This window comes from Osmerus eperlanus, chromosome 17 (assembly GCF_963692335.1).
Source record: "Osmerus eperlanus chromosome 17, fOsmEpe2.1, whole genome shotgun sequence".
Taxonomy (NCBI): Eukaryota; Metazoa; Chordata; class Actinopteri; order Osmeriformes; family Osmeridae; genus Osmerus; species Osmerus eperlanus.
Genome location: NC_085034.1, coordinates 1,220,408 through 1,240,784, shown reverse-complemented (window position 1 = coordinate 1,240,784; position 20,377 = coordinate 1,220,408). Strand labels below are relative to the sequence as shown.

Sequence of the window (20,377 nt, the reverse complement as noted above, 5' to 3'; positions counted from 1 at the left end):
GACACGGTTGGTTAGGGTTATGTAACATCTCTGATGAGGGACACAATGAGAGAAGCGGAGAGTAGGCACACACACACTTACACACATATATCTCTCGTACGCGTGTGTCTGGGGTGTGTGTCATGGGAGGTCAAATGGTGGTCTGGGTAATTTGACACAGATGAAAACCTAACCCCATTCCAGGGGACCGCCACGACCAGACGGTTCAAAGCTGCAGGAAATCTATTAGCACCTGGTGTGATTCCCTCCCCCTCTCTCCCTCCCTCCCTCACCCCCCATCTCACCTCTCCCCTCTCCCTCCCTCCCTCCCCCCATCTCACCTCTCCCCTCCCCCTCCCTCCCTCCCCCATCTCACCTCTCCCCTCCCCACTCCAGTTAATAAAGCCACACAGGGCCACGAATTCCCGCCGTGCCACTAAAGAGAGAGTGTGTGTTTGTGTGTGTAAGCGTGCATGTGAGTGTGAATACTTGTGCATCTTTAAACATGATATACTTCTGTGCGTGTGTAAGCACGCGTGTGTGTGTGTGGCTAATTTATCTAGACCTGTACTCTTGGACACGTGGGGCCAGTTAGCGATGAATGAGGTGACAGACGCCCAATGCAGCTGCCTGAAACAGCAACAAGGATACTTCAGTCCATTCTCCATACCAGCCGAGGCCATTCCAGCCCAGCCCCTCCACACCTCATTCAGTCCACTCCGGTCCATTCTCCATCCCAGCCTAGCCTTGTCCACCCTAGCCCAACCCAGCTCAGTGACCCACACCTAGTTCAGTCCACTCCAATCCAGACTCCAGACGGTTCTTCAAACTAAAGGCACGTTTAACCACCAAGGAGGCCTACCACTTGAGGTGTGATTACGTAAGCGGAAAGTTACTTTAGATTCCTCCCCCCAAAAACAATCGTTCAGTCGGTTGGCATTATCTTGGGTGTTTATTTTAGTTTTAGGTGTTGACTGTGACTGGTACCGAAGAAGGCTTGCCTCAAAGCCTTTCCCGGAGCAACCTACATCAACCACCCGTAACAAATTGATCCCTCTACTACTTTGACATACACTAAGCCACGCAAAATATCCCTGCCAAATTGTCCCAAATTGCCACAGCCGGTTCATTGAGCTTACCTCATCCAAATCCTTGCTAAACCAATTAGCGTCAAGCCTTCCAGGTTAACAGTGCCGCACCGGAGCGACGTAGCCTACACTACTTTGTTCCTCCTCTTAAACTGGCTCAGCTGAGTCAACTGGGCCGGGCGTTTGGTCGGCTGGTCGCTTGCTTGTGTCCGAAAGGTTCAACCTAATTGGATTTATGTGCGGGAATGTTTTCCAAAGCCGCACTTGTGAAATACCTTCACATCTGCAGGCTATTAACGGCGGACATGCAAGCGCACAACGGAGAGGAAGGTCCCTCCGCACCTTGATTCATAGAACTGCTGCGCTGCCCTCGTATCGCGACCCCCAGATAGGCTCTCTGCAGTGTCGGTAAACTGAAGTGCCGTGAAACCTTGAACTACCTTTCTTTACCACTCTTTTTCTCTGTTGCATCCACTTGACAGTATCTTACGTCCTCATTAGTGAACGTCTCTGAATTCTCTCTTAGTCTGCGTGTCAATCTTTTCCTCTGTCCGTGAGGCATTCGCCCTTCTACCGTTTGTCTTCTTTGTTGCCCCTCTAATGTTTACATTTAGTCATTTGGCAGATGCTCTTATCCAGAGCGACTTACAGTAAGTACAGGGACATTCCCCCCCGAGGCAAGTAGGGTGAAGTGCCTTGCCCAAGGACACAACGTCATTTGACACGGCCAGGAATTGAACTGGCAACCTTCAGATTACTAGCCTGATTCCCTAACCGCTCAACCACCTGACTCCCTATGTTTATTTATTTTTGTATTTTTTTACCACTTGTTTCACCACTTTACTAAGCGAAAGATGATATTGTTCAGCTCTTTCAAACAGTGGACAGAGAGACTAGTGTGTCTGCGTGTGTGGGGTCAATCAACCTCCCGACCCCTCATCCGTCATTTGCAAGGGAAAAAAGCACCCACATAATTGGGTGAAAGTGTTGTGGGTTAGGGGGTTAGGGATGTGGAGTGGAAGGGGGTTGTTATTTTCACATCAAGGAGGGTCAGAGGTGAAAAAGAGATTAGCTACACAAACTAGGCCTACCCCCCACTCTGTAAACATTCAGAATACTCACAACTTTTGCTGAAAACGATAACTTAAAACTATTTGAGTAATCTCAGCAATTTCTTTCGGTAAATAGTTATTCATACAATCGTTTACTTGATTCAAGTAATAGCTTTTATTTTTTTCTTCTTTTGTGTGTGTTTAGGTCTGTGTCCTGTTAGCAGTTATAGGCGGCGTGCGTGCGTGCAGCCAGCAGGTGCTGACAGGACCTTGCCTTGGGAGCGTGTGTTCCACCCTCCCTGGTACCATGGTAACACCAACCATCACTCTGGTACTCCCTTGTACCCTCTCTCTCTTTCCCTCTCTTTCTCTTTCCCGCTCTCTTCCCCTCTCTCTCTCTCTCTCTCTTTGTCTCACTCACGAACACAACCACACTCGTACTCTTGGTGCCCCTCTCCTGTCCACACCTGTCCGCTTAGCTCAGTATTTACTGGACTGTGTGTGTGTAGCTACAATGTACCTTTGTGAATCAATGTTTGTGTTTCTATGTGTTGTTATTTAAATCATTTTAACATGGTAAAGGTCGGATTCAGCAACGGTTGTTATTGTAGAGGGGAAATCGTATTTTCCTTTGTGTCCACTATCATTCGTATGTATCTGGATAAGCAGTTCCACAATTTATGGTGACATATCATATATCAATCTCATACTTTCCCCCTCAACTTTCAAACTTCGTTTATAGTGAGCCATTTCAAATCACACGGGACAGGGCTGAATCTTAGAAAAGTTTGAATCATTTAACTCCAAGACAAGTTTGACGTCTGTTTTTCTCCTTTCCTCACTCTTGATTGACGTTGCTAGGGTGACACGCGCCCTGAGCTGCGCACCTTCGCACCTGCCTCCTCTTGGCTCTGGCTGCGGTTCGCCCCAGCAGACACACACACACATACGCGCTGGCACTTTTTCTGCGCACGAATCTAACGGAAAACGGACCTTGAAAAAGATTGAAATAACCTGCACGCGGCTTATGAGACCGGACAGTGCGTCTGCTTTCGCTTTCGTCGTCTTCTCTTTCTCTCGCGCTCTCTAGAGGGCTCTTACCGCCGCCCGTTAACATATAGAATATCTTTATTGTCATTGTACACTGTACAACGAAATTGGAGGCAATCCTCCTTATGTGCATTGAATAAATACACAAGTTTATAAAATAAGATAAAAATGTAAAAAGATTAAGGCTATAAGTTAAAACACAAACACACATCCATCACATTCCACTATTGCATAGCTCCCTAAAATTGCACATAAAAAATTCAATTTTAAAAAACGGCCGAAGTGTGGGTTAGTGTGGATTTCCTGTCAAAAAACGATAGTGCCCTCCACGGGGTTCGTGTCCAGACCTCAGGAACACTTAGTTAAACAAAAAAAACAGCAGGCTGGTACATAAATGGGATTGCTTCCAGCTGCTTTGCCCTACTTCATCCCAGCCACACCAAAAGCACACGCAGTGGCGCGTGGCTTTGAGTGGCCGAGTTGTCCTCATCGCGTTCCTCGTGGGATGTTCAGAACAAGCTGGTCAGACATTCTAATCTAAACAGGTCTGGATTTTACACTTTGTCATCACGTCGTTTGACAATAGAATAACTCATTAGATTGGAGATTGGAGACAGATATATGATACAAAAGCTGTCATGTATGGGTGCAAGGTGACCAGATTTGATCTCTCACAGAATCTGATGCAGTTCACACACCTGGCAACGCGAAAGTACCAAAGTATAAAACCAGCACTTTTTGTTGAGTAGGTCGTGTTATGGAAATGTGTCTGCATAGCTCCTAACCGTAGCTGTACGTATATCTGAATGTAGGCATACATTCCTTTTGGTATAGGTTTATAAAAGAATAATCTATAAGAGGAAACCATTTCTAAGGCTGGTTACATGGCTTGTTGTGTTTAGTCCCAGTGTGCTCCTCATGTTAACCGGGGTTTGTGCGTTTGGCAGCGGCAACAGGTCCTCTGGGACCGTAATCACTTCTCTGCATACTGTTCCTTTTATGCATGTGTGCAAATCCGCCCATCTGCGTTTGTAGTTAAGACTCAAGTCAGAGCGGAGTAGAGGAGAGAGAGAGAAAGGGGAGGTTCAAGGGGAATTGTTTAAAGTCTTATCATCGGAACTGGGGGACCCTGCGCTCAAATGCGTCTTATGACACCGACATGTATCGTCTGCATACACAGTTCATTGCTCCAAGGGGAAGTGACATGCATCCGGTTTGGCATCACCCCATGCTGCTTGGATAAACAAATTGACAAACGCACTTTGCGCGAGGCGGTCAACGGGACGAGAGAGTGCAGTAAAAGTGCAATTTAATTGCTCCGAAAGTGGGGGGAGGGGAGACGGGGGGGTATAAAACGGGGTTGACGAGGGGTTGAACCAAGGACGGCTGCGTGGCTGCGTGGAAGGCTGTTCCTGTTAATCACAGATTGGTCCTTATAAACAGGTAGAGTCACGAAGAAGAAGACACATCGTTCAGCTCAACGCAAACTGTCGGATTAGCCAGTGATACCAAACATGAAGCCAAACATCACGTGGATGTACAACGCGCTCCTGTGTCTCCTACTCGCGGTGAATGCAGGTAAACTGACACGAATGAACAGGTTCGAATAGAATCTAGGCTGGGATTCTATGCGTTATGCGTAATTTGGAGTGACTTGAGTCACTTGAGTCGCTTTGAGCGCTATTTTCATTCATTGTTGATTGCTTGTGAATTGTACCGGTTTCTTCGATAGTTAACTTGATTACACTGCAATTACACTTTCAACTTGATTTAACAGTACGTTAATTTGGGTAGCCTATGTACAAACGGGCCACCTTAATTGGAGTAAGGTGGCATATTCGATTTTTTGTATTAGTTTTGAGTCCCCAATTCCAAAGTAGTAGTGCTGAGAAAGATAACGGTCAGCAATGCTTTGTCTTGGAGGTCGTGTGTGGGTGTGAATGTTTGTGTGTGGCAAAGTTCCCATAGAGTATCAAACGTTGTAAACCTTTTGCTGCTGTAATGTGCCATGGGTTAAGTTAAAACATAATTCATATTGTATCATTACATATACTTTGTTTCGAAACTCAGCAATTTAATTTGAATTCGTTTAAACCCAGTTGGTGTTAAGCTAGGCCTATGTTCATTTTAAGTCAGTTCAGAAACTATTTAAAAGGGAACCGTGATGAAATATACAGTTATACTTCTTCTTTCATTAACATATTGGAGAGTTTTTAAGAAATATAAAAATGAAATATAGAAAAATGAAATATAACAAATGTATCATCAAAGTATTTTGGTGTAATGCAGCCGCTAGCACTCAATGCATGCGTCATGCATTCCAAATGCGTAAAGGGCAGTTTTTAGCCGCAAAAGGACAATTTAAGATGGAACATTTTACCGCTGATGCTTTTGAAGCGCATCTGCTGATGTGAAGGCTTTGTTATAAACTTTTTTTTATATAGGTCATGGTCATTTCAGTAATAAGTCTATTTACATCTGTGGAACGATAATGCATAGCTACTGGGCAGATGACGTGCAGCTACATATTTCAGATAGTCAGGCAGAGGCTGAAAACTCACTAAAGTACCACAGCACGTGGCACATGACCAGTACGTTGTAGTCTAAATCTCGTGCACGGGATCCGTGTCTTTACCTTGGTAGAGCTCCGGGCGCACATGCGCATGATGCACCCCTTCCCCGAGGAATCCATGCGCGTGCAGGCAGAGCGCGAAACATCTGGCTAAATTCCCGAGGTCCACATTTCTCGATTGCAAGTGTTCACTGGAACAGATGCGTATGCAAATTCCAGACAATGGCACACCTTTAACCTGTTTCCTAGCTGGTTCAAGAGGAGATGAGGTTTATTGGATACAGTTCCTCGTTGCAAAAAAAAAAAAAAAAAAACGTTAACGGTTTTAAATAGTCACGGTAACAAGCTGAATACGTTTATTATGGTAATACTACCTTCCTACGTTCGATAAAATCTAGAACGTCGGCGAGATAACGGGAGTAGGAACGTCGGACTGGAAGAGAGGAAGAGACTAAATGTTGAGGTCTAATTGTGCGGCCTGGAGAGACATGAATGTTAAAACAACAGCGTGATGAGTGCCAGATGTGGTCCGAAGCAGCCCTAACCTTAATAATGTGTCCTCCCAAACCATCCTCCACCGCTGAGGAACGTTTTAGGTAACGCCGCTTAAATCGTAACCCTACAAAGTGTTCCTAAACACATACACAAACACAGTGTCTGATTTGAGTTCACTTGCATTTTTGTAAAACAAAAACCGGAAACTAATCATGATTTACCATTCTCCGCTTGCCACCAATTAAGAAATGGTTACAAGAACCACAAGAACCCTATGCCTTATGAACATGCAGCGATGACGTTTGAAAATGATTCCATCCATCGTCAGCATGTCACCAGTATAATTGTTAGGTTTCTTGATCACAGTATGAAAACCGTCTAGGGGTGGGTATGGGTGTGTTTAGCCTATGTATTCCCTAAGGATATGACTGCACATTTTGAGTTTACACTGAACTTTGCAGGATTTAATTTGGTCTCACACAGTACGGTCCAGAAGTACATGGAACTACAGTATGTGAACCGTGTATGTCATCAGCCGGCTCCCCAGGACTCACGTTACTGTCTGTCAGGTGGATCTGGGGCCTGGGCCTGTGCTGAGTAAGGGAGTTGAAGTAAAGAGCGTATCTTGTGACCTACTTGGCTTATAAAATACCGCTACATCATCACTGGCATCTACAGGACTCTGGCTGTGGTATGAGCTGGGCGAAAGTGTGTCTCTTTTCCAGTGTATCAGTTCTCCAAGGAAATCTTGAGATTTTTTTCTGAAAATCCTGAAAGGAAATTCTGGAAAAGGGCGGTTAGTTTGCGGTAGACGAGTCATCCACCTGGACACACGTTTTAGAAACGACAAAGAATATAGATACACAAGTCCAATCACCACAAAACAACTAAAACACAAATAGACGAAGAAAATAAACATAGCTTCTATATCACCTGTGCAATATTGCTACAACTTGCAGTTTGACAGCATGCAGTGTTCTAAGTGTCTCAGGAAACTGTGTCGACCAATCTTGTTGATGCTTAACGGTCCTCTCTGCGCCCGGGTCCAGAGAGGAGGGGGAAGGGGAGGCAGGGGACCCTCCAGAGGTACCAGAAGAGGGATGACACGGCCCTCCTGTGTCCCAGCTGCCCTCCGCCCGTCCTGGTGAAGAGCAGCTCCTCCAGGGAGCACTGTGCCCGCAAGTGCAGCCGCAGCAGGAAGTCCCTGACCTGCAGGTGAGCTGAGCAGAGAACACACACACTCACACACTCACACACACACACACACACACACAGATTTGGTCTAATTAATTCTTTTCAATCGAACAGGTGAATTTGCAGACACAGATTGCAGATTTTTAGTTCTTTGCATGAATACTCTCTCCCATACAACACACACACACACACACATGAAAGGATAGTGATGAGTATAGTTGGGCCTTTTATAATGTCCCTCCACACCCTTCTACCCTTTCTCTACCAACACCTTATATCTGAATGGATGTGCATCTCCACTGATCACTGTCTCATGGATGTGCATCTCCACTGATCACTGTCTCATGGATGTGCATCTCCACTGATCACTGTCTCATGGATGTGCATCTCCACTGATCACTGTCTCATGGATGTGCATCTCCACTGATCACTGTCTCATCTGTTTTCCCAGAGGGTTCTCCTTCGAAAACCACACAGGGAAATGTTTCCTTCTTCCTTACGACCGCTACAGCGCCGGAGCCTTCAAGGAACACAAGGCAAACACTGACCTTTATGAGAAGAAAGGTAAACAGGATTGTTGACTTCCAAATCTGTCTCTGGCTTTTTCACCTTTTTCTCCCCACACCCTTCTGAAGATCATCAGAATGCAAGATGTGGAAAAAGGAGAAGGGAGGGGAAATGGAAACTGGAAGAAATGTCTTAGTTTTGTTTGTTTACAGCGATGGTTGTTGGTGTTGTGTGTCCTGTTGGATCCGTAATCTCTGCTCTGTTGACAGAGCACTCGTTTTATAGATGTGGTGATGAGAGATGCACTCACCAGCATGCGTCCGTACTCATGCAAGGTGTAAACAAAGACCCAGTTGCTTACAGTAGCAACCTGTGGTTGTGTAAGCCAGATCTGGGAGAATCCCAAAATAAATGTACTCAAAGTCTTCAGTGACATTTAATGAACTTGAGGGAGACGATTTCTCTGTAATTTCTTTCGATTTTTCTTTAGTGGTGACCTTTCTGTGTATGGCTGTCTGTCTTGGCTGTATGTAGATTACGTGAGGAATTGTATACTCGGTTCGGGGGCGAAATACAGAGGAGGACTTGCTGAGACCAAGAGCAACATCTCCTGTCAAGCCTGGGAAACCAAGTACCCTCACGAGCCTCGTCTTGAGTAAGCTATTTTACATTTTAGACTTTCTCTTTTATGATTTCTGTACTTGCTTGAACGTACTTCATCTTTGCTTAATGGAATATCTAATGCCGTTAATGTCTGCTTACGGTACAGTGTGTTTTTCTAATGTGTACTTCGAGATATGAAGAAAATATAGATATTTGATGCTGGTGCAGCTGTGCCCTGTACATTGAACTACATTTCCCACCATGCCACCACCAAGACACGTTACCCCTAACCCTAATGTAACATGTGGGCTTCTGAGAAGTCGGGGACATGATTCAGACAGACAGGTAGGAAGTGTAAAAGATGTTGGAGTTGAAAGCGATAGTGTTATCAGTTGCTAAACGAGGCCTGTTTCCAGGGTAAGCAAAGCAGGATGAGAGAGAAGCAGATGATCCTGAGCCAGGATCTTGTTAGCAGCGTTCGTTAGTTATGAGGCGTTTTAACAGCAACACGTGGGTGGAGGAGAGGAGGGGGGCAAAACAAAAGGCTCAGAGAAGGACAGAGAGAGAGTGGGAGAGAGACACAGAGAGAGAGAGTGGGAGAGGGGGTGTGTGTGAGAGAAGGAGAGAAAGAGAGGGTGTGTGAGAGACACAGATAGAGACACACACAGAGAGAGAGACACAGAGAGAGAGAGAAGGAGAGAGAGAGAGAGAGAGAGAGAGAGGGAGGGTGCAAAGATTTATAGACTGAAGTCATGTTCTGTCTGTTCTCCAGCTGAGCTCACAAAGCCACAGACAGGAGAAAAAACGAGGCCCCAGCCCAGATGAAAACACAGGGCTGGTTCTGGCCTCCCCCAGGACACCTTGACTCCCCCTTCCTCCCCCTCCTCCCCCTCCTCTCCTCCTCCCCTTCCTCTCTTCTTCCTCCTCCCCTCCTCCTCCCTCTCCTCTCCTCCCCCTCCTCTCTTCTTCCTCCTCCCCCTCCTCTCGTCCTCCTCCTCTCCTCTCCTCCTCCTTCTCCTCCTCCTCCCCCTCCTCTCCTCCTCTCCTCCTCCTCCCCCTCCTCTCCTCCTCCTCCTCTCCTATTCTTGATCAGACCATGGATTATTCATGCACACAGTCGGATACCATGAGTCAGATACACACAGACGCGGGCACATGGAACCAAACACACATGAAGCATACGCAATACGTCTGAAAGACACACACACACACACACACTGCTATGTGTGTAGAGCTACACATCCCTCGCTACACAAAAGCCTCCAACGCTGGCCTCTCCAGACCTCTTTCCTCTGATGCTGAATGTTCCATCATGGTTTGACACGTTGGTTCAAGACCTCCTTATTTGAAGACTTACAGAATATCCTGCAACACTAACCCTAACACCTGGCTGAAAACACTCCCTGACCTTCCTCCTGCTGTCCTTGTAGTGAGAGAAGACAAAGAGAGAGACAGAGAGAGAGAGGGAGAGAGAGAGAGTGAGTGAGAGAGAGAGACAAAGAAAGACAGAGAGAGAATTATTGTAAAGTAAACCAACGTTTCAGGATTACAGGCCTAATGAACCTGTGTCGTTTGGCCTTTGAATGACTGTTAGTTTTACGGTTGACCGATCACCTGGAGCGCCATGCTATATGCGTTTCCTTCCAAGAATAAGACTGTCTGCTGCACATTCAAGTAAGTAATTTTAACTGCGTCTCTTTTTAAGATGTATTCTGAGGTCGCAAAAACATTTCTGGAAGTAACGATGGGTTGAGGTTTTTTCTCAGGTATCCCAGTGGCTTGTAAAAGGAGTTGGCATCATTTAGAGCATCTTTCAGGCTCCAGTTCTCTCCAGGTGCTTGTTGAGTTGTTGCAGATCGCTGGTTTGGATAAAACTCACAAAATGCGACGAGTCTGTGTGTTTGCGTCTGAAAGCAAAGCACATGTGAACAGCGGCTGCCTGTGCACCATGGGGAATGCTCTTTGGCAGAGACACGAATAGCTGGCTAACATCTGTTAGCACAACATCATTACAGGCTAGCTCCATACCTTGGCTCCTTACATGCTCACACTGAAACTGACCAGATGCTTTTGAAACTCAGAAAGGATATTCACCCAATGTATTAAACGGTGATTAGAAGGAAAAATCCATAACTTAGATTAACTGGTCTCAAGCTGTACACATCTGAGCTCACAGATAACGAGACAGAGTTTGGGGGGAAAATCCATCCCTCAAACCCAAGTCCATATTCCCTGGCCTGTCCTGTAAGAGATCTAAGAATGGACCTCTAGCAGCCTCTAACCCTTTAGGGCTTTAGAGTCTAAACTTTAGACTCTAAAGCGACTGTTTGGATAAAACAATGGTTGTTTGCAGCAGGGGGCTTGGGTCTGTGTGAAGGGTGATCGGTTCACTGCTCAGCTTCCAACCAAATCCCCAATCTTGAGCTTTAATGTCAAATGGGCAAAGTGAGCTTCCTGAGACTTCCTCTGTGTGTGGGGTTGAGTGATGTTGTGCATTAGCGCAGCTCTGTGGAAGCCCTGGGGCTAAGGGGGGACAGGGCATCAACACTCCCCAGAGACGGTACCCTGGAGCTGGGGTGAGACTCTGACTGAGGTTGGGCTGATGGGAAGAATCTGGTTTCTTTTCTGTTTCCATCAAACCATTTTTTCTTCTTTTTCATTCTGTCTTTCTCATCTGTTTCGGTCTCTTTCTCCTCTTCAATCCCCCTTTTTCTCTCCCTGGGTGGGAAGGGTTTGGGTGGGGGCTGGGAAGTGGGGATGGTGAGGTGGGGGTGAGGTGGGGGAGGAAGGGATGGGGTGTTGACATGCCAGCTTTTCATCATCCAGCTTTCTAGAAGATGAATTGCACACGGTGTTCATTTATGTGGTGCCGTCCCCATTCCTCCAGCGGCTCCTCGTGGCGTTTCTCCTCAACAAGGTGTGTCCACAACCCAGCGAGCAGAAGAGAAGGATTATGTCTGAATGTGTGAAGTCAGCCTGAAGACATGCTGTTTGGACTGCTGCTAGTGATTGGTACAGTGGTCCTGTGAGGATCCCTGTTGCGAGATTCTATAGTGTAGCGAGAACAGGCTGTTTTATAGACTGTAGTAGATTCTTTGGCCGATGCACAACTGAGAGTGGAAAATAAGACAGATTGGAGATTCAAGGAGACACAGAGGGATTCAGTACTCAGCTCAGACTGAAGGAATCTTTACTTTTTTATATGCCAGACATTTTTCTCTTTTTGAAGTAACACCATGCATGTTTTATGGAACCAAATCCACATAAAAGCACACATTTGTCAAACTCTCGGCGGTGTATTTTTTTTAAATATATATAAAGATTTGACTGTATTTTGTATTTATTTTTTTACTTCATCAGATTCCAGAAGGCGAAGAGAGGCAAAGACTTGAGGGACAACTTCTGTCGTAACCCTGACAACCACAGCAGCGGCCCGTGGTGCTACACAGTCGATCCTAAGATCAGATTCGAGTCATGTGGTCTTCCACAGTGCTCTGATGGTAACTACTGAGTATCCATCCATACAGACATACATCCATACATCCATCCATACATCCATACATCCATACATCCATACATACATACATCCATCCATACATCCATACATACATACATACATACATACATACAAAAATCCACAGTATCAGTCAATCTATCTATCCATCTATTTATTGATCTATCTGTCCATCAATCCATCTATTTATTGATCTATCTATCCTTCAATCCATCTATTTACTGATCTATTCATCCATCTATTTGGATGTCAAATGATAAAACAATCAATCAAAGTCCATTGATTGATGGATAGTTCCATCGATCCGCCTGCCTGGAAGGAAAGCTGTGCTGAGGCTGTGGTTGCGTTTGCAGTGGAGTGCGTGCGCTGTAACGGGGAGGACTACCAGGGGCCCATGGACCACACCGAGTCCGGCAAGGAGTGCCAGAGATGGGACGCCATGAAGCCCCACAGACATCACTACCTCCCCAAGAAGTATGCTCAAGAACTAGGCTTCAACTGAAACAGAAAGGGCCTGTTTGTTTACAGAAAACGGCTTGTGTGTGTGGTGTGAGTGTGTGTGTGGTGTGTGTGTGGTGTGTGTGGGGGCAGCAGTGAGAGATAGGGAGAAACAACCTAGGAGGATGAAAACCATGTTGACAGTTTGCTTTTTTGCAGCAAATAGGATGTTGAAAATTGACCTTGAGCTTGACTTTGGCTGTCTGATTTACATCATGCGTCATGATAACCCCCTCTCTCTTTCTCCTCACTCCTTCTCTTCTTACCTCGATCACCCCTCTCTCCTCCTCTCTCGGTATGTTCCTACCTCGATCACCCCTCTCTCCTCTCCAGGTATCCTGACAAAGGTCTGAACGACAACTACTGTCGCAACCCTGACGGGCGTGAGCGTCCCTGGTGCTTCACCATGGAGACCAGCAGGACGTGGGAGTACTGCAACATCACCGCCTGCGGTGAGTCTGATCTCCTTTGGCTGTCTGAGACACAGAGGTCAAGCGAGGCTGTCTGAGACACAGAGGTCAAGCGAGGCTGTCTGAGACACAGAGGTCAAGCGAGGCTGTCCGAGACACAGAAGTCAAGCGAGGGGCGACCTGGTAGTTTACCAGATCAGTGAGTGTACCGCATAGGCTGGGGTCTTAACGCAGCGGCCTGGGTTCGATTCTGGCCTGGGTCCTTTGCTGAATGTCTTTCCATCTCTGCCTCTGCCTTTCCTGTCACACTTCAGTTAGAACTGTCCATTAAAGCATAACACATATGTCTTTAAAAGATTGAAATGATTTGTTTGAGGGTGATGCTTGTTGGTGAAGGTGTGTGTCTTTGAGTTGTGTTGTGAAGGTTGAGGAGAGGTTGAGGGTGATGTAACCGTTCCTGTAAAGAGTCAACTTTTCTGCTGTCTGCTTAGGAACACACATTTATACCGACCACACACACACACACACACACACACACAAAAACACACAATCCTAAACCTCATTAATGCAGTGGCACAGCTTTTTCATTGTATGTATGTGAGAAGAGGCCTTGAGCAAACCTGACCAATCCCATGCAACTTACTCACACTCTGCATTCCCAAATCCCTTTGAACATAATAGTCTACAAACACACACACACACACTGACGACCTTCCACAACACACACACACACGCTCTCACAATCCACAGTCCATTCAGAGCTTCAGGCAACGCAGCAGTAATGCGACTGAGCACCAACCAGGCCTGCACAGAGAGAGGACCCTATTGAGGCTTTGCCAGAACGCTCAGCCGGGTGCACGGTCTGTTTCAGGGAGTTAGCTGGCTGTTCGGGGGCGCCGTAGCTGTTGTCAAACGGGGAGCAGAGTCTGCGGTTTCGGTGGGTAACAAGACCAGTGGAAGATGCCTCTTCTTTATTTACTCTCGCCGTTTAATGTGGTTCTCGTCTGCAGCACATTTACCTCGTTCAGGGGCAAATCATCTGTAAAGGAAGGAGGACGATATATCAGTGTCAGACATGTCTTTTATTGAGACCACTTGATCGAAAAAGTGCAGAGGAGTGAAAGGTGGATGTTGAAACAGTTACAGACACAGGGACACTCGAGGCTGCATGTTCAGAATTAGGGTTCACCTATTCTTGCAACATATCGTGTGTTGAGATCAGACAGATGGAGGTTTTGCTTGCTTCTTAGAAAGACTTGGATTTCAGGTGAAGAGTTCGGGAGAGAGAGTGAGGAATTGTGTGTGTTCTTGTGGGTGTGTGTGTGTGTGTGGGGGGGGGGGGGCAGCAGTGAGAGAGGGAGAAAAGAGAGTAGAAGACAACGAAGGAGGATGAAAACCATGTTGACAGTTTGCTCTTTTTCAGCAAATAGGATGTTGAAAATTGACCTTGAGCTAGAGCTTATCCGGCTGATTTACAACGAGGGAGGGAACTCAATTTGTCCAGATGTTTTCTTCAGTGTCGTCCCTAGTAAGATAATACTGCTGACCTGAAGATAGAGATACTAGCATGCTTTAGGTTAAGATGGAAAAAACTGCCCTTACAGTTCTCTTAATCCAATCATTCACTATATTTCGTTCTCAGAACCCCCCCCCCCCCTATCGTAACCCCATTCCCAACCTCCATCCATCTCATTTATCAAAGCCGGCAGAAACACACAAGTGCAGATCCGGAGGGGTGTAAGCGGTCCCTGTGTGCTGTATCTGGGAGAAGCAGGATTGGGATGTTTGGAATAGTTGTGTGGGGTCTGGAGGGGGTCGGCAGAGCAGGGGGATGCGTTGTGTTTGGGTTGGCATGCTTTCTCCCAGTCCGTCAGGTTGGCTCTGGGGATACATTCTACACTCACACATGCACATACACACACACTCTCACTCACACACGCTCACAGTGATATTCATCATTCGTGTGTTTTATAAGGGTGGTTATGTTTGTTTTAGAGGTCACCAGCTGGGTTGGGGGGCAATACCATTTCAATTCATTAAGGTGATGAAGTCACAGTTCTGAAGTGACAGCATATAAATATTATGTTTATATTCTTAGTTTACATGTTTCATTCTTTTAGTTTTGGCCCAGCATTTGTGTTGGTAGCATGTGCTCTGCAGAGTTGGCAAACGTACACCAATCCTTCACTCAAGTAGAAGTTAAAGTAAAGTGTGGGCACTGACACGTAAAAGGAACATCTCTGGTGCTCTGCTGTATTGGATGCAAACTTCCTTTCCACGTTGTGGAGTCAGATGTTTTGAAAAGTTTCATAGAACACCACTTTGATCCTAATGCTATTAATGTTGTTTGTGAGCAGAATGTAGATCCACAAACTAGTTCCTCTAGATCTGCCGGTGTAGTTACAACACAGAATTGACTAATGTCACTCAAGTAAAAACAAATATCAGTTATAAACCTTTAAAAAATAGCAAACACTTGAAGAAACTCAATATCACATACAGTAACCTGCCGACCTCTTTTGTCTCTGGATGTCTGTGTAATAATATGTTGAAGGTCTATTTTGGACACACAAGAAGATTCTATCCTAGGAGAGACTTGCTGCTGGTCTAGATTATCTGTCCTCAGGCTAAACATGACACATTCCTAGTGAGGTTAATCTTTCTCCCCTTCTCACCCCCTCACTCACTTTCTCTTTCTTTGCATATCTGCTTCGTAATCCCTCTCTCTCTCTCTCTCTCTCTCTCTCTCTCTCTCTCTCTCTCTCTCTCTCTCTCTCTCTCTCTCTCTCTCGCTCTCTCTCTCTCTCTCTCGCTCTTTTTCTCTTTCTCTCTCTCTCTCTCTCTCTCTCTCGCTCTCTCCTCTCTCTCTCTCTCTCTCTCTCTCTCTCTCTCTCTCTCTCTCTCTCTCTCTCGCTCTCTCTCTCTCTCTCTCTCTCTCTCTCTCTCACACTCACTCTCCCTTTCTCTCTCTCCCTCTCCCTTCCTGCCTCCCCTCTCTCTCACACTCTCTCTCTCCCTCTCCCCCTCTATCTCTCTCTCTCTTTCTTTCTCTCTCCCGCTCCCTCCCTCTCTCTCTTTCTCCCTCTCTCTCTTTCCCGCTCTCTCTCTCTCTCTCCATTCCATCCTCCGCTCTTCTCTTTCTCCTCCTCCTCTCCATCTCAGATCCAGGAAATGACACCTACTCGGACATGACAACATCCTGTTTCCAGGCCAGGGCCTGAGTTATCGGGGCACGGTCAACATCACCTCTAAAGAGTCACGTGTCAACGCTGGGATTCCCAGTTTCCCCACAACCACTCCTACATCCCCCAGAACTACAAGTGCAAGTGAGAGGCAGTTCTGTCTTGCTTTGTTTTGCAGTTGCACGCCCTCATTCCAGATGTACAGTCCGGGTAGTGTGTGTGTGTGTGTGTGTGTGTGTTTGTGTACAACTATGTGCAGACCAAGAATTGATGAGTGTAAGTCACTAATCTATCACCCTAAAACATGTTTGTGTTTTTGTGTGGGTGCGTGTGCATGTGTGTGTGACTGTGTGTGTGTATATTTATGTATGTGTGTTTGTCACAGAGACCTCAGAGAAAATTCCTGCCGTAACCCGGACGGCTCTGACCTCCCCTGGTGCTTCACTACAGACCCTAACCAGCGCCGGGCTTACTGCACCAACATCCCCAGGTGTGAGGTGAAGGCCGCGGACTCCGAAGGTAGCTCACAGGCAGTACTGCCAATTAGATTGAGCTGTTTTCGCTGTGATAGTTACAAATTGTTTAAAATACATCAAATGTATGTATGTGTAGCTGTTGTGTAGGCTACAAGTTCAACCGCTTTGCAACTTATGTTACCATAACAGAGTGCTAACTGCTAACAACCATTACATTATGCTCATTAGCATACCTCTGCCAACAATGTTCAACAGTGTAGTAAACTCTCAGGACTGGACCACTTAAGATGTTTAGTTTAAGTTGTGCTCCAGATGAATTCCATTCCATTGAATTACACAACAACAACAAAATTACCAGACAGTTCCCAAATGTTGCAGAATAGGTTGTCTGCTTTACATTTCAAGAAACCAACAATCTTTCCAAGAAAATAATCCTTTAGTCACTCTCTGGTTTTGGTTAACAACATATAGATAGTTACTTTAAATTGATCTCAAACCGCAAAACAGCCTCGACACCAATTAGCCTATTGAATGACAGCATCAATACGAGAAAGAAATGTACTGCCTAAAAATAAACCAGCTTTATCCGTATTCCCATGAGAAGACCTGTGTTAGGCTGCATGTTTGTGTTTGTGAGAACGTCAAACTCAATTACGTCTGTTAGGGAATGTTCCGTGTGGTGCTCTGAGACGGTTTCTTTCTCCTCCCTCTCCTCCCTCTCCTCCTCCCTCTCCTCCCTCTCCTCCTCCTTCTCCTCTCTCTCCTCCCCTCTCCTCTCTCTCCTGTCTCTCCTCCCTCTCCTCTCTCTCCTCCCTCTCCTCTCTCTCCTCCCTCTCCTCTCTCTCCTGTCTCTCCTCCCTCTCCTCTCTCTCCTCCCTCTCCTCCCTCTCCTCTCTCTCCTCCCTCTCCTCTCTCTCCCTCTCCTCTCTCTTCCTCTCCTCTCTCTCCTCCCTCTCCTCCCTCTCCTCTCTCTCCTCCCTCTCCTCTCTCTCCTGTCTCTCCTCCCTCTCCTCTCTCTCCTCCCTCTCCTCCTCTCCTCTCTCTCTCCCTCTCCTCTCTCTCCCTCTCCTCTCTCTCCTCCCTCTCCTCTCTCTCCTCCCTCTCCTCTCACTCCTCTCTCTCCTACTTCTCCTCTCTCTCCTCCCTCTCCTCTCTCTCCTCTCTCTCCTCTCTCTCCTACTTCTCCTCTCTCTCCTCCCTCTCCTCTCTCTCCTCTCTCTCCTCTCTCTCCTCTCTCTCCTCTCTCTCCTACTTCTCCTCTCTCTCCTCCCTCTCCTCCCTCTCCTCTCTCTCCTCTCTCTCCTACTTCTCCTCTCTCTCCTCCCTCTCCTCTCTCTCCTCTCTCTCCTCTCTCTCCTACTTCTCCTCTCTCTCCTCTCTCTCCTACTTCTCCTCTCTCCTCCTCCCTCTCCTCTCTCTCCTCTCTCTCCTACTTCTCCTCTCTCTCCTCCCTCTCCTTCCTCCCTCTCCTCCCAGAGTGTTACGAGGACAATGGGGAGAACTACAGGGGCAATCTGTCGAAGACCAGATCTGGAATTCCGTGTGCGCTGTGGTCGGATCATTCAAACAGGTAGATAAACATCACACGTTCCCAACATGAGTGGAGTCGGATGGCTGAGCGGTTAGGGAATCGGGCTATTAATCAGAAGGTTGCCGGTTCGATTCCTGGCTGTGCAAATTATGTTGTGTCCTTGTGCAAGGCACTTCACCCTACTTGCCTCAAGGGTAATGTCCCTGTACTTACTGTAAGTCGCTCTGGATAAGAGCGTCTGCTAAATGACTAAATGTAAATGGACCAACCACACACAACTCACCCCGCCTCCCCCGGTAGCACATGCTCGCGTCCGCACAGCTCCGGGTTCAGTCGAGTTATGGAAACATTTTCTAGAAACGTTGACATTTTCTTTAGCGCGGTGCCGAGGTGTTTGTTGACGATGTAGCTCAGATCTCTCCGCAAACGAACCAAGCTACGCCGTGAAAACAAACGGAGAGAGGAAACCAAGGGTCACAGCAGGGGTTAACGCCGCTCCCGCTTCTTATTTATCCAACAAAAGAGGAAGCATTGCGGTTCTTTTAGAGGGACCCACCCTGGAGGAAAGATCGCCCTCTCCTGGGGCGTGTCCGTACCTGGTAACGCGGGACTTGTTGGAATGACTTAATTTACGGAAATTTCATGAAGTGAAAATATCACGGACAGACATGTTCCAGAGACGACCCCTGACCCCAGGAAAGGCTTTCTCAGCATAGCAGATCAAAGCCAATCAGCTCCCTCGTGCGGCCTGCAGCCAGCGAGTCTGCCCCTGTTCAAGGTCACGGGGTCGGTGTCGGAGACACCGCCGAAAGCCACGGCTTGTTTAACGTTCGCAGGGGGAGGAAATTATTAGGGCCCCCTGACAAGCACACCACCCCCTTCTCTTCATTGTCTTCTGGGGCCACTAGTCTCTCTCCTCTGTTTAGAACTTGATTAACTATTATTATTACTATACGACCAAGTTGCTTTTTGATTGCTTTATGAGAACCTACCTATCGTCACAACCTTCAGTCTTTTGTCAGCCGCACTCCTGATGCCAGTGACTCCCAGCGTAGTCCAGAATACAGAGTTCTCTGTCTGTTTCAGAGTTCTGCAGAGTCTGAAGCTTCTGTCGGGCTGAACTCTGGTGAATACTTGGAACGCATACTTTTATATTCCCCCGAGTCTGTGGGGAGAAAAAAAAAGGAAAGAAAGAAATCCTTGCGCTTCCTTGTAAGGGCTCTGCAAAGTTAGCCCAGAGGATTCACCGCCCGACAGGGAAAGCTGACTTGAAGTTTCCAATCTGAACCTAGTCATGACTAACACCCTGGTAGTGTGTGTGGCAGTGTACCATGTAAATGTGTGCACCAGTGCTGTTGACTTTGTATCCATCCATGTACAAAGTGTGCATTTATTTTTGGGAAACATCAAACCTGACAAGCATGAATGTGTCTTGTCTTTCCAGTGGTGACCCTCATTCTGCAGAATCCAGCGTGGGCCTGGAGAGGAACCTGTGCAGGAACCCAGACAGGGATAAACACGGCCCCTGGTGCTACACTACTGACCCCTCTGTTCCCTGGGATTACTGCCGGCTTAAACGCTGTGAGTGTGGGGTGTCCCGGTAACTCACCAGATAAGTGGGTGTCTTTAGGCTTGTAGGCCTTACCGCAGTGGCCTGGGTTCGAATCCTGGCTTGGTCCTTTGCTGCTTTATGTCTCTCTCTCTTTGTGTCTCTCTCTGTCTCCCTCTCTCTCTCTCTGTGTCTCTCTCTCTGTCTGTCTCTCTCTGTCTCTCTGCCTGCCTTTCCTGTTACACTTGAGTTAAAAACTGACCTATAAAGTATGAAAACAGTTTCTGACTTGGCCTTTTTCACATTGCTGTCAGGGCATCGATAACACTCGGGGAGACCAGCTGTGACAGAAATGCCATCGAAAGTTGTCTGCTGAAATTAGCTGCATAGCCTCTCTTAATAATAACGTATCTTGTGGTTTTGGTCAGGAGCTTCAGAACGCGACACGCTTTAACGACAAACAGATGCGCATCTCATCCCCCCGTTCCTTCCTTCCAGCATCCGTACGAATGGGCTTTTTGTTGTTGTCTTTACATTTTCTATAGCTGGTTTCATTCGGCACGCATCGATCTGCGTCATTTGAGTGGCCTTGCAATGATTTCTGTAATGTCTAAAATGTCCTCTGTGAAGTTTTTGGGGTTTGGGACAAACGCAGTAATGGTGGATTCAGGCCCGAG

The 20,377-nt window shown here is 46.8% G+C and overlaps 1 protein-coding gene across 1 annotated transcript in view; it reads left to right on the top strand.

Moving 5' to 3' along the window:
* The first annotated feature begins 4,552 nt into the window (after positions 1-4,552).
* The window catches only part of LOC134037870 (hepatocyte growth factor-like), a 22,678-nt gene continuing 6,853 nt past the window's right edge, over positions 4,553-20,377 (top strand). The window contains 13 exon segments of the mRNA XM_062483424.1: positions 4,553-4,747; positions 7,286-7,451; positions 7,882-7,994; positions 8,472-8,592; positions 11,901-12,040; positions 12,408-12,528; positions 12,886-13,004; positions 16,125-16,163; positions 16,166-16,213; positions 16,216-16,288; positions 16,530-16,663; positions 18,097-18,190; positions 19,596-19,732. Coding sequence (XP_062339408.1) covers positions 4,684-4,747; positions 7,286-7,451; positions 7,882-7,994; positions 8,472-8,592; positions 11,901-12,040; positions 12,408-12,528; positions 12,886-13,004; positions 16,125-16,163; positions 16,166-16,213; positions 16,216-16,288; positions 16,530-16,663; positions 18,097-18,190; positions 19,596-19,732 — 1,369 coding nt within the window. The 5' untranslated portion in view covers positions 4,553-4,683.